Here is a 12,438-nt window from a genome sequence, read left to right on the forward strand (position 1 = left end):
AGAGAGAGAGAGTGAGAGGGAGAGAGAGAGAGAGAGAGGAGAGAGAGAGAATTAGAGAGAGAGAGTGAGAGGAAGAGAGAGAGAGCGAGAGAGAGAATTAGAGAGTGAGAGAGAGAGGGAGAGGGAGAGAGAGAGAGAGAGAGATGAAGATTGCATGATTGCTGCAGCACTCAGTACAGTAAACCTAACCTCTATGATTTAAGCTGAAAGCAAACAAAGAAAGGAACAGTAAAGTAGCGTCCTCTTAACTTGATTATCTTGGCTCAGGATTATCTTGGCCCAGGAATAAAGCAGAGAGACGGGAGTGGTTTGGGGAAGTGAGAGAGGTAGAAAAGTGGTGCCACTCCGAATAACAGTCACTGGTCTATTATTCTGTACTGGAATTTCATTTCCATTTGAGTCATTTAACAGACTCTCTGATCCAGAGTCACTACAGTAGTGAGTCATTTAGCAGACTCTCTGATCCAGAGCCACTACAGTAGTGAGTCATTTAACAGACTCTCTGATCCAGAGTCACTACAGTAGTGAGTCATTTAGCAGACTCTCTGATCCAGAGCCACTACAGTAGTGAGTCATTTAACAGACTCTCTGATCCAGAGTCACTACAGTAGGGAGTCATTTAACAGACTCTCTGATCCAGAGTCACTACAGTAGGGAGTCATTTAACAGACTCTCTGATCCAGAGTCACTACAGTAGTGAGTCATTTAACAGACTCTCTGATCCAGAGTCACTACAGTAGTGAGTCATTTAGCAGACTCTCTGATCCAGAGAGACTTACAGTAGTGAGTCATGTAGCAGACTCTCTGATCCAGAGTCACTACAGTAGTGAGTCATTTAACAGACTCTCTGATCCAGAGAGACTTACAGTAGTGAGTCATGTAGCAGACTCTCTGATCCAGAGAGACTTACAGTAGTGAGTCATTTAACAGACTCTCTGATCCAGAGTCACTACAGTAGTGAGTCATTTAACAGACTCTCTGATCCAGAGCCACTACAGTAGTGAGTCATGTAGCAGACTCTCTGATCCAGAGTCACTACAGTAGTGAGTCATTTAACAGACTCTCTGATCCAGAGCCACTACAGTAGTGAGTCATTTAACAGACTCTCTGATCCAGAGTCACTACAGTAGTGAGTCATTTAACAGACTCTCTGATCCAGAGTCACTACAGTAGTGAGTCATGTAGCAGACTCTCTGATCCAGAGTCACTACAGTAGTGAGTCATTTAACAGACTCTCTGATCCAGAGTCACTACAGTAGTGAGTCATGTAGCAGACTCTCTGATCCAGAGTCACTACAGTAGTTAGTCATTTAACAGACTCTCTGATCCAGAGAGACTTACAGTAGTGAGTCATGTAGCAGACTCTCTGATCCAGAGTCACTACAGTAGTGAGTCATTTAACAGACTCTCTGATCCAGAGAGACTTACAGTAGTGAGTCATGTAGCAGACTCTCTGATCCAGAGTCACTACAGTAGTGAGTCATTTAACAGACTCTCTGATCCAGAGAGACTTACAGTAGTGAGTCATTTAACAGACTCTCTGATCCAGAGAGACTTACAGTAGTGAGTCATTTAACAGACTCTCTGATCCAGAGAGACTTACAGTAGTGAGTCATTTAACAGACTCTCTGATCCAGAGTCACTACAGTAGTGAGTCATTTAACAGACTCTCTGATCCAGAGAGACTTACAGTAGTGAGTCATGTAGCAGACTCTCTGATCCAGAGTCACTACAGTAGTGAGTCATTTAACAGACTCTCTGATCCAGAGAGACTTACAGTAGTGAGTCATTTAACAGACTCTCTGATCCAGAGTCACTACAGTAGTGAGTCATTTAACAGACTCTCTGATCCAGAGAGACTTACAGTAGTGAGTCATGTAGCAGACTCTCTGATCCAGAGTCACTACAGTAGTGAGTCATTTAACAGACTCTCTGATCCAGAGAGACTTACAGTAGTGAGTCATGTAGCAGACTCTCTGATCCAGAGCCACTACAGTAGGGAGTCATTTAACAGACTCTCTGATCCAGAGAGACTTACAGCAGTGAGTCATTTAACAGACTCTCTGATCCAGAGTCACTACAGTAGTGAGTCATTTAACAGACTCTCTGATCCAGAGTCACTACAGTAGTGAGTCATTTAACAGACTCTCTGATCCAGAGAGACTTACAGTAGTGAGTCATGTAGCAGACTCTCTGATCCAGAGTCACTACAGTAGTGAGTCATTTAACAGACTCTCTTATCCAGAGTCACTACAGTAGTGAGTCATTTAACAGACTCTCTGATCCAGAGAGACTTACAGTAGTGAGTCATGTAGCAGACTCTCTGATCCAGAGTCACTACAGTAGTGAGTCATTTAACAGACTCTCTGATCCAGAGAGACTTACAGTAGTGAGTCATGTAGCAGACTCTCTGATCCAGAGTCACTACAGTAGTGAGTCATTTAACAGACTCTCTGATCCAGAGAGACTTACAGTAGTGAGTCATGTAGCAGACTCTCTGATCCAGAGTCACTACAGTAGTGAGTCATTTAACAGACTCTCTGATCCAGAGAGACTTACAGTAGTGAGTCATGTAGCAGACTCTCTGATCCAGAGTCACTACAGTAGTGAGTCATTTAACAGACTCTCTGATCCAGAGAGACTTACAGTAGTGAGTCATGTAGCAGACTCTCTGATCCAGAGTCACTACAGTAGTGAGTCATTTAACAGACTCTCTGATCCAGAGTCACTACAGTAGTGAGTCATTTAACAGACTCTCTGATCCAGAGTCACTACAGTAGTGAGTCATTTAACAGACTCTCTGATCCAGAGTCACTACAGTAGTGAGTCATTTAACAGACTCTCTGATCCAGAGTCACTACAGTAGTGAGTCATTTAACAGACTCTCTGATCCAGAGTCACTACAGTAGTGAGTCATTTAACAGACTCTCTGATCCAGAGTCACTACAGTAGTGAGTCATTTAACAGACTCTCTGATCCAGAGTCACTACAGTAGTGAGTCATTTAACAGACTCTCTGATCCAGAGCCACTTTACAGACATATTCAGACTTTACAGTCATTCCGTGTTGCTTGTCAAGATCAAATGTCTGTTGTTACTAATACCAATACAGATACTGTATAATACAGACAGGAAAATTAGTTCATGATCTTTTTATGCACCTACAGCAATTGACAGACTATGTATTCTCTGTCTCAACTTTTTCTCCTATCTCTCCTCCAGGGTGACCCAGGTCCTATGGGAACGTCTGGAAAGGTTGGCCCAGCCGGGCTCAGGGGCTTCCCAGGGCAGAGAGGTCTTCCCGGGGCTAACGTAAGACAGAGCTCCCATCTACAGATACACCAAGCTCCAAACAGCTATCACACACACACGCACACTGAGAGAGAGAGAGAGAGAGAGAGAGAGAGACAGAGAGACAAAGAGAGAGAGAGAGAGAGAGAGAGAACAGTCTACTTAAATAAGGCAATACACAATACAATTATGAAGGTGTTAACTGGGCAGTAGAAAACGTAAACAGTGTATTTGAACTTTCAGCTTTCTTATCAAACTAAACTAAATCAAGCAGAAAACCAGAAGACAATTAACAACAATGAAAAATGGTTTGATATTTAAAAAACCTAAGAAAGAAATTGAGAAACCTGTCCAACCAAAAACATAGAGACCCAGAAAACCTGAGTCTACGCCTTCACTATGGTGAATCACTAAATACAGAAATACACTACGGAAAAAGAAGGAACAGCACGTCAGAAATCAGAAATTGAAGAATCCATAGACTCTAACCACTTCTGGTAAAATTGGAAAACTCTAAACAAACAACAACATGAAGAATTATCTATTCAAAACAGAGATGTATGGGTAAACCACTTCTCCAATCTTTTTGGCTCTATAGCAAAAACCTAAACTAAAAACCCTCCAACACAAAAAGGCCTGTGGTATTGATGGTACCCACAATGAAATGATAAAATATACTGACCATAAATTCCAATTGGCTACACTAAAACTCTATAACATCATCCTTGGCTCTGGCGTCTTCCCCAAAATTTGGAACCAATGACCGATTCCCCCCCCCCCCAATCCACAAGAGTGGAGACAAATAACTACCGTGGGATTTGCATCAACAGCAACCTCAGGAAAATCCTCTGCATTATCATTAACAGCAGACTCGTACATTTTGCTCAGCAAAAACACTGAGCAAGATATATAATTGTGTTTTTGTTCTCCAATTTTGGTTGAGAGGGTTCTTCCAGGATTATAATACACCGTGGATTAGTACACACACACACACACACACACACACACACACACACACACACACACACACACACACACACACACACACACACACACACACACACACACACACACACACTCAATACTCACTGACACACACACACTCAAATACTCATTGACACACACACACACACACACACACTCAAATACTCACTGACACACACACACACACACACACATACACACACACACTCAAATACTCACTGACACACACAGACATATACACACACACACACAGACACACACGCACACGCACACACTCATGTATGCATATGCCCAGCAACACACTTTCTTTCTGTCTTCCAGACACAAATGCTTAAAAGTCTAACCCTCCTCTCCTCTCTCGTTCTCTCCTTCCAGGGTCCAGCTGGTTTGAAGGGAGGCGAAGGACCACAGGGTGCCCAAGGCCCCATCGTAAGTATGACGTTACCATGGTTATGTCATCGCTTCACGCCCCACAGAGACTCGGAGCAACACTTTTAGAGGCTTTGAAGAGGTTAAGCAGGTGGTTGGTCCATAATGAGGTGTGATTATAGCCTGGTAGGCAGGGCAGGTGGTTGGTCCATAATGAGGTGTGATTATAGCCTGGTAGGCAGGGCAGGTGGTTGGTCAATAATGAGGTGTGATTATAGCCTGGTAGGCTGGTAGGCAGGGCAGGTGGTTTATGACTGTCAGATAGAAACGGGGCGGGTGACTGTCTGGAGTGGAGTGACTGTCTGGAGTGGAGTGACTGTCTGGATTGGAGTGGCTGCTTGGAGTGACTGTCTGGAGTGGAGTGACTGTCTGGAGTGGAGTGGAGTGACTGTCTGGAGTGGAGTGACTGTCTGGAGTGGAGTGGCTGTCTGGAGTTGAGTGGCTGCTTGGAGTGACTGTCTGGAGTGGAGTGACTGTCTGGATTGGAGTGGCTGCTTGGAGTGACTGTCTGGAGTGGAGTGACTGTCTGGAGTGGAGTGGCTGTCTGGAGTTGAGTGGCTGCTTGGAGTGACTGTCTGGAGTGGAGTGACTGCTTGGAGTGACTGTCTGGATTGGAGTGGCTGCTTGGAGTGACTGTCTGGAGTGGAGTGACTGATTCTGAGGGTTCTGAATGTGAGAATGGATGGCATAATACACTTCTGAACAAAGGAAACCATTCTGATTCTGAGGGTTCTGAATGTGCGGAGATTCTTTTGAAAAGGAAACACTGAGCGCTGAGCGACGGCTGGATATCCTGAAAATACATTTTTGTTTACAACAATGTCAGACCTCTAATTGTATGACTCCGTAAAGCTCCTACACGCTCACGCACACACTCACACATACACTCACTCACTCATACACTCACACACACACTCATACACACACACTCACTCATACACACACTCACTCATACACACACACTCACTCACACACACACTCACTCATACACACACACACACTCACACACACTCACTCATACACACACACACACACTCACACACACACACTCACACACACACACTCACTCACACACACACTCACACACACACACACACTCACACACACACACACACACACTCACACACACACACTCACTCACTCACACACACACTCACACACACACACGCACTCACACACACACTCACACACACACACACACACACTCACACACACTCACTCACTCACTCACTCACTCACTCACACACACACTCACTCACACACACACTCTCGCACACACACACTCACTCACACATACACTCACTCACTCACTCACTCACTCACTCACTCACTCACGCTCACACTCACGCACACACTCACTCACACACACACTCACTCACACATACACTCACTCACTCACTCACTCATACACACACACTCACACACACACTCACGCACACATACTCACTCACTCACTCATACACACACACTCACGCTCACACACACACTCACGCTCACACACACACTCACGCTCAGACACACACTCACGCACACAAGCAATTTGATTTTTCCCTTTATCGATTTCCCAGCAGCGGAAGAGTCGGCGTCCAGCTGCAGGGAGAAGTGTGTGTTGTGTTTAGTCAGAACAGAACATGGTGTGGGTGTTCGAGTGCATGTGTTTGTGTGTCTATGTGTCTGTGTGTCTGTGGTAGTAACTGTCTGTCTGTGGTAGTAACTGTGTGTCTGTGGCAGTAACTGTGTGTCTGTGGTAGTAACTGCGTGTCTGTGGTAGTAACTGTGTGCCTGTGGTAGTAACTGTGTGCCTGCGTGTCTGTGGTAGTAACTGTATGTCTGTGGTAGTAACTGTGTGTCTGTGGTAGTAACTGTGTGCCTGTGGTAGTAACTGTGTGCCTGTGTGTCTGTGGTAGTAACTGTGTGTCTGTGGTTGTAACTGTGTGTCTGTGGTAGTAACTGTGTGTCTGTGGTAGTAACTGTGTGTCTGTGGTAGTAACTGCGTGTCTGTGGTAGTAACTGTGTACCTGTGTGTCTGTGGTAGTAACTGTGTGTCTGTGGTTGTAACTGTGTGTCTGTGGTAGTAACTGCGTGTCTGTGGTAGTAACTGTGTGTCAGTGGTAGTAACTGTGTGCCTGTGTGTCTGTGGTAGTAACTGTGTGTCTGTGGTAGTAACTGTGTGTCTGTGGTAGTAACTTCGTGTCTGTGGTAGTAACTGCGTGTCTGTGGTAGTAACTGTGTGTCTGTGGTAGTAACTGTGTGTCTGTGGTAGTAACTGTGTATCTGTGGTAGTAACTGTGTGTCTGTGGTAGTAACTGTGTGTCTGTGGTAGTAACGGTGTGTCTGTGGTAGTAACTGCGTGTCTGTGGTAGTTACTGTGTGTCTGTGGTAGTAACTGTGTGTCTGTGGTAGTAACTGCGTGTCTGTGGTAGTAACTGTGTGCCTGTGTGTCTGTGAGAGTAACTGTGTGTCTGTGGTAGTAACTGTGTGTCTGTGGTAGTAACTGTGTGCCTGCGTGTCTGTGGTAGTAACTGCATGTCTGTGGTAGTAACTGTGTGTCTGTGGTAGTAACTGTGTGTCTGTGGTAGTAACTGTGTCTCTGTGGTAGTAACTGTGTGTCTGTGGTAGTAACTGTGTGCCTGTGTGTCTGTGGTAGTAACTGTGTGTCTGTGGTAGTAACTGTGTGTCTGTGGTTGTAACTGTGTGTCTGTGGTAGTAACTGCGTGCCTGTGGTAGTAACTGTGTGTCAGTGGTAGTAACTGTGTGCCTGTGTGTCTGTGGTAGTAACTGTGTGTCTGTGGTAGTAACTGTGTGTCTGTGGTAGTAACTGCGTGTCTGTGGTAGTAACTGCGTGTCTGTGGTAGTAACTGTGTGTCTGTGGTAGTAACTGTGTGTCTGTGGTAGTAACTGTGTGTCTGTGGTAGTAACTGTGTCTCTGTGGTAGTAACTGTGTGTCTGTGGTAGTAACTGCGTGCTCTATAGACACATCAATTACACTATACATATCTATAGACACATCAATTACACTGTACATATCTATAGATACATCTATTACACAATACATATCTATAGACACATCAATTACACTATACATATCTATAGATACATCTATTACACTATACATATCTACAGTACCAGTCAAACGTTTGGACACACCTGTACTCATTCCAGGGTTTTTCTTTATTTTTTACTATTTTCTACATTGTAGAATAATAGTGAAGACATCTAAACTATGAAAAAACATAGTAACCAAAAAAGTGTTAAACAAATCAAAATATATTTTATATTTGAGAATCTTCAAAGTAGCCAGCCTTTTCCTTGATGACAGCTTTGCACACTCTTGACATTCTCTCAACCAGCTTCATGAGGAATGCTTTTCCAACAGTCTTGAAGGAGTTCCCACATATGCTGAGCAAATGTTGGCTGCTTTTCCTTCACTCTGCTGTCCAACTCATCCCAAACCATCTCACTTGGGTTGAAGTCGGGTTATTGTGGAATGGTTACTTGCATAGTGGAATATTTATTAAGACATGTAGCTAGCTAGCTACACAAAGACCAATAATCCCAACTCATGACGTTACTACCCTGCATGAATCTGCAGGTAGCTAACCAACAGGTTCAATGTTAGCTAGCTAACATTAGGCTATAGCTAGCAAAGCAAATGGCTCTGAGATACGAATAATAAGATCACACACGTAATGTTAGCTAGTGAGCCAGCCAGCCAGCTAGCTAGCTAACAGTACACTTTAACATAAAATGAAAAGACTTGATGTCAAAATTAGAAATGTGTAATATCTGAAAATTTAACTAGATAGACTGTCTTACCCGTGGTTTCTGAAATCGGAGTAGATAGCCAGAGCGAATTTACCAGCTACGTCTATCAACAGTTGTTGCAGTGACATCATGAACATTATATTGAAATAGATACTTGCATAGTGGAGTATTTTGTTAAGACATGTAGCTAGCTAGCTAAACAATTAACCATAATACCAACTCATGACGTTACTACCCTGCATGAATCTGCAGGTAACTAACCAACCAGGTTCAATGTTAACTAGCTAACATTAGGCTATAACTAGCATATGGCATAATAAGATAGTCTAGCGTTACGTGTACGATCTTACCCCAATACATAATTAATGTATTGACATGTCTCCCTGTCACAGATGCCACGTTTGCCCTTAGTTTGAAGATGTAATCTGGAGACAGGCATTTTCTCCATCTCTTTAGCTATCATACTCTAATTCCACTGATTTCAAAACTCGGTCCTCCAGAAAGTGGAGAGCAACACTTATGTTGCATTTTTTTTTATCCTCGTTAGACAGGATTACCTACACATACTGACCAGCTCAAATAGACAGAAGCATGCTACATGGCAGACCAATCCAAACTCATCTCTCGGCATGTTCAGCCCACTCATTATGTCAGCCAATCATGGCTAGCGAGAAGGTTGCTGACTTTTTCTGTGGCTAAACCAATTAGGCTCGTAAATTGACCATTGTATTCATATTTACAGATGGCATACAAGTTTGTTATTAAGGCACATGAAAGTTCACATGTTCCAGAAGGCATTTCTGCCCCCACAAAAAAAAAAACATTTTAACCTCTCTAGGGTATGTGGGACTAGCGTCCCACCTGGCCAACATCCAGTGAGATTTTAGAGTGTCAAATTCAAATACAGAAATACTCATTATAAAAATTCAGAAATGATACAACTATTTTCCATTGGTTTAAAGATTAACTTCTTGTGAATCCAACCACGGTGTCAGATTTCAAAAATGCTTTACGGCGTATGCATACCTTATGATTATTTGAGAACATAGCCCAGCAAACAAATCATTACAAACAGAAACCAGCCAAGTAGAAGAGTTACACAAGTCAGAAATCAACCTCTCTGCCAAATCAACCTCTCTACCAAATCAACCTCTCTACCAAATCAACCTCTCTACCAAATCAACCTCTCTACCAAATCAACCTCTCTACCAAATCAACCTCTCTACCAAATCAAACTCTGTGCCAAATTTTGTGCTTTTGTCACAAAGTGGACTATTGACTAGTATACAACATATGAATTATTTTTCATTCCTCCATATTAACACAGAAATCCTGGTCAAATGTTTTCGTTTTTTTATTACTAGTATCTTAACAAAGACCTACCATTTCAGAAGGATTTTTAAGAAAGGGGGTTGAAATTAGGATTTTCTTTTTTACCCCTGTTGGCGCTTTTAGGGCTAGAAGAGAAATCTTGTGTCCCCATCAAATACAAAAGAAACACACTCATGGTCTCTGATAGAGGAATGTCAATAGGATGAAGCTTTAAAAGACTCCTGTAATAATGGATCGTGTTTTTTTGTCTGACATTTTGAATGAAAACACTGACTCACAGCTGAGGTGATGAAAGAGTGTCTCCGTTTCAGGACATTAGTTCCAGTCTTTGTTTGGAATATATTCCTACTTTGAGTCTTCGCCTTCGTTCCAATATCCCAAACTACTGCACATGGGAATGCGTGAAACATACTCCCCAGATTGAAGTGTCGTCACTTGCTCTGACGGAATTTTTGTAACTTGACTGGTAAGACGCTTCGGGAGGGCAGTCACATGTGCTAGCAGAGCAGAGGTCCTGGGTTTGAGCATCGATGTGAGCCGAATCAGGAGGAAGCGCTACACGCTAAGCAAGTTGATGTCCGTTACACTAGCATACCACTTATAATGACCAATACATTACCTTCAGTCTAAATAGTATTCTTGTGTTTTCGATTAAAACCCGAAAGACACTCAAAAGGTGCTAGAAGATTGGCTCCTGTTGATGATGATGATGATGATGATGATGGTGATGTCTTTGTTGGCTGGCAGGGTTCTCCAGGAGAGAGAGGTGCTGCCGGTCCCGGAGGTGCCATCGGTCTTTCAGGACGCTCCGGACCTCAGGGAGGTCCTGGACCAGCCGGAGAGAAGGGAGGCCCGGTGAGTACACACACACACACACCTGGACATATAACTTCAATATCTGCCTTTTTAAAATCGCAAAACTGTTTTACTGTATCTGGTAGTGTTAATATACGAGGATGAAGGATAAGAGATGTTCTCGTCTATTATGGCCACATGTTGACTCGTTCTCTCCTGTCCCCACAGGGAGAGAAAGGCCCCATGGGACCAGCTGGTCGTGACGGTATCCAAGGTCCTGTTGGTCTTCCTGGCCCTGCAGGCCCCCAAGGCCCCCCTGGAGAGGATGGAGACAAGGTAATACTGTAGACAATCCTCTGTGGCCCCTTGGAGAGGATGGAGACAAGGTAATACAGTAGACAATCCTCTGTGGCCCCTTGGAGAGGATGGAGACAAGGTAATACAGTAGACAATCCTCTGTGGCCCCCTGGAGAGGATGGATACAAGGTAATACTGTAGACAATCCTCTGTGGTCCCCTGGAGAGGATGGAGACAAGGTAATACTGTAGACAATCCACTGTGGCCCCCTGGAGAGGATGGAGACAAGGTAATACTGTAGACAATCCACTGTGGCCCCCTGGAGAGGATGGAGACAATGTAATACTGTAGACAATAATCTGTGGCCCCCTGGAGAGGATGGAGACAAGGTAATACTGTAGACAATCCTCTGTGGCCCCCTGGAGAGGATGGTGACAATGTAATACTGTAGACAATCCTCTGTGGCCCTGTGGTATAGTTCAGTAATGTAGTACAGTACTGTACAGTATAATGCAGTAATGTAGTATAGTACTGTAGTATAGTTCAGAAATGTAGTACAGTTCCGTAGTATAGTTCAGTAATGTAGTACAGTATAGTGCAGTAATGTAGTATAGTGCTGTAGTATAGTGCAGTAATGTAGTATAGTACTGTAGTATAGTGCAGTAATGTAGTACAGTACTGTACAGTATAGTGCAGTAATGTAGTATATTAATGTAGTATAGTTCTGTGATGTAGTATAGCACTGTAGTATAGTGTAGTAATGTAGTATAGTTCAGTAATGTAGTATAGTGCAGTAATGTGGTACAGTACTGTACAGTATAGTTCAGTAATGTTGTACAGTATAGTTCAGTAATGTAGTATAGTTCAGTAATGTTGTATATTAATGTAGTATAGTTCAGTAATGTAGTACAGTACCGCACAGTATAGTTCAGTAATGTAGTACAGTACTGTACAGTATAGTTCAGTAATGTTGTACAGTATAGTGCAGTAATGTAGCATAGTATAGTAGTATGGTGCACTCATGTAGTATAGTACTGTACAGTATGGCACAGTAATGTTGTATATTACTGTATAGTATAGTTCAGTAATGTAGTACAGTATAGCTCAGTAATTTAACATGGTATAGTAGTATAGTTCAGTAATATAATATAGTAGTATAATGAAGTAATGTAAAACAGTACTGTACAGTTCAGTAACGTAGTATAGTATAGTGCAGTAATGTAGTACAGTATAGCACAATGTGGCATATTATAGTAGTCTAGTTCAGTAATGTAGTATAGTAGTATAGTGCAGCAATGTAGAACAGTGATGTACAGTGTAGTAATGTCATGCAGTTTTGTAGTATAGTTCAGTAATGTAGTATAATGCTGTACAGCATAGTTCAGCAGGATAGTATGGTAGTATAGTTAAGTAATGTAGTACAGTACTGTACAGTACAGTGCAGTAATGTAGTATAGTACCGTACAGCATAGTGCAGTAGTATACTAAACCACACTACTGCACTATAGTATAGTAGTATAGTAGTTTAACTGTACAGTGCAGTGCA

At 42.9% G+C, this 12,438-nt stretch overlaps 1 protein-coding gene across 1 annotated transcript in view; it reads left to right on the forward strand.

Annotated features, from left to right (window-relative positions):
* The window catches only part of LOC109871856 (collagen alpha-1(XI) chain-like), a 120,482-nt gene that overhangs the window by 61,152 nt on the left and 46,892 nt on the right, over nucleotides 1–12,438 (forward strand). Inside the window, 4 exon segments of the mRNA XM_031806762.1 lie at nucleotides 3,222–3,311; nucleotides 4,650–4,703; nucleotides 10,548–10,655; nucleotides 10,824–10,931. Coding sequence (XP_031662622.1) covers nucleotides 3,222–3,311; nucleotides 4,650–4,703; nucleotides 10,548–10,655; nucleotides 10,824–10,931 — 360 coding nt within the window.

This window comes from Oncorhynchus kisutch, linkage group LG27 (genome assembly GCF_002021735.2).
Source record: "Oncorhynchus kisutch isolate 150728-3 linkage group LG27, Okis_V2, whole genome shotgun sequence".
NCBI classification, from domain to species: domain Eukaryota; kingdom Metazoa; phylum Chordata; class Actinopteri; order Salmoniformes; family Salmonidae; genus Oncorhynchus; species Oncorhynchus kisutch.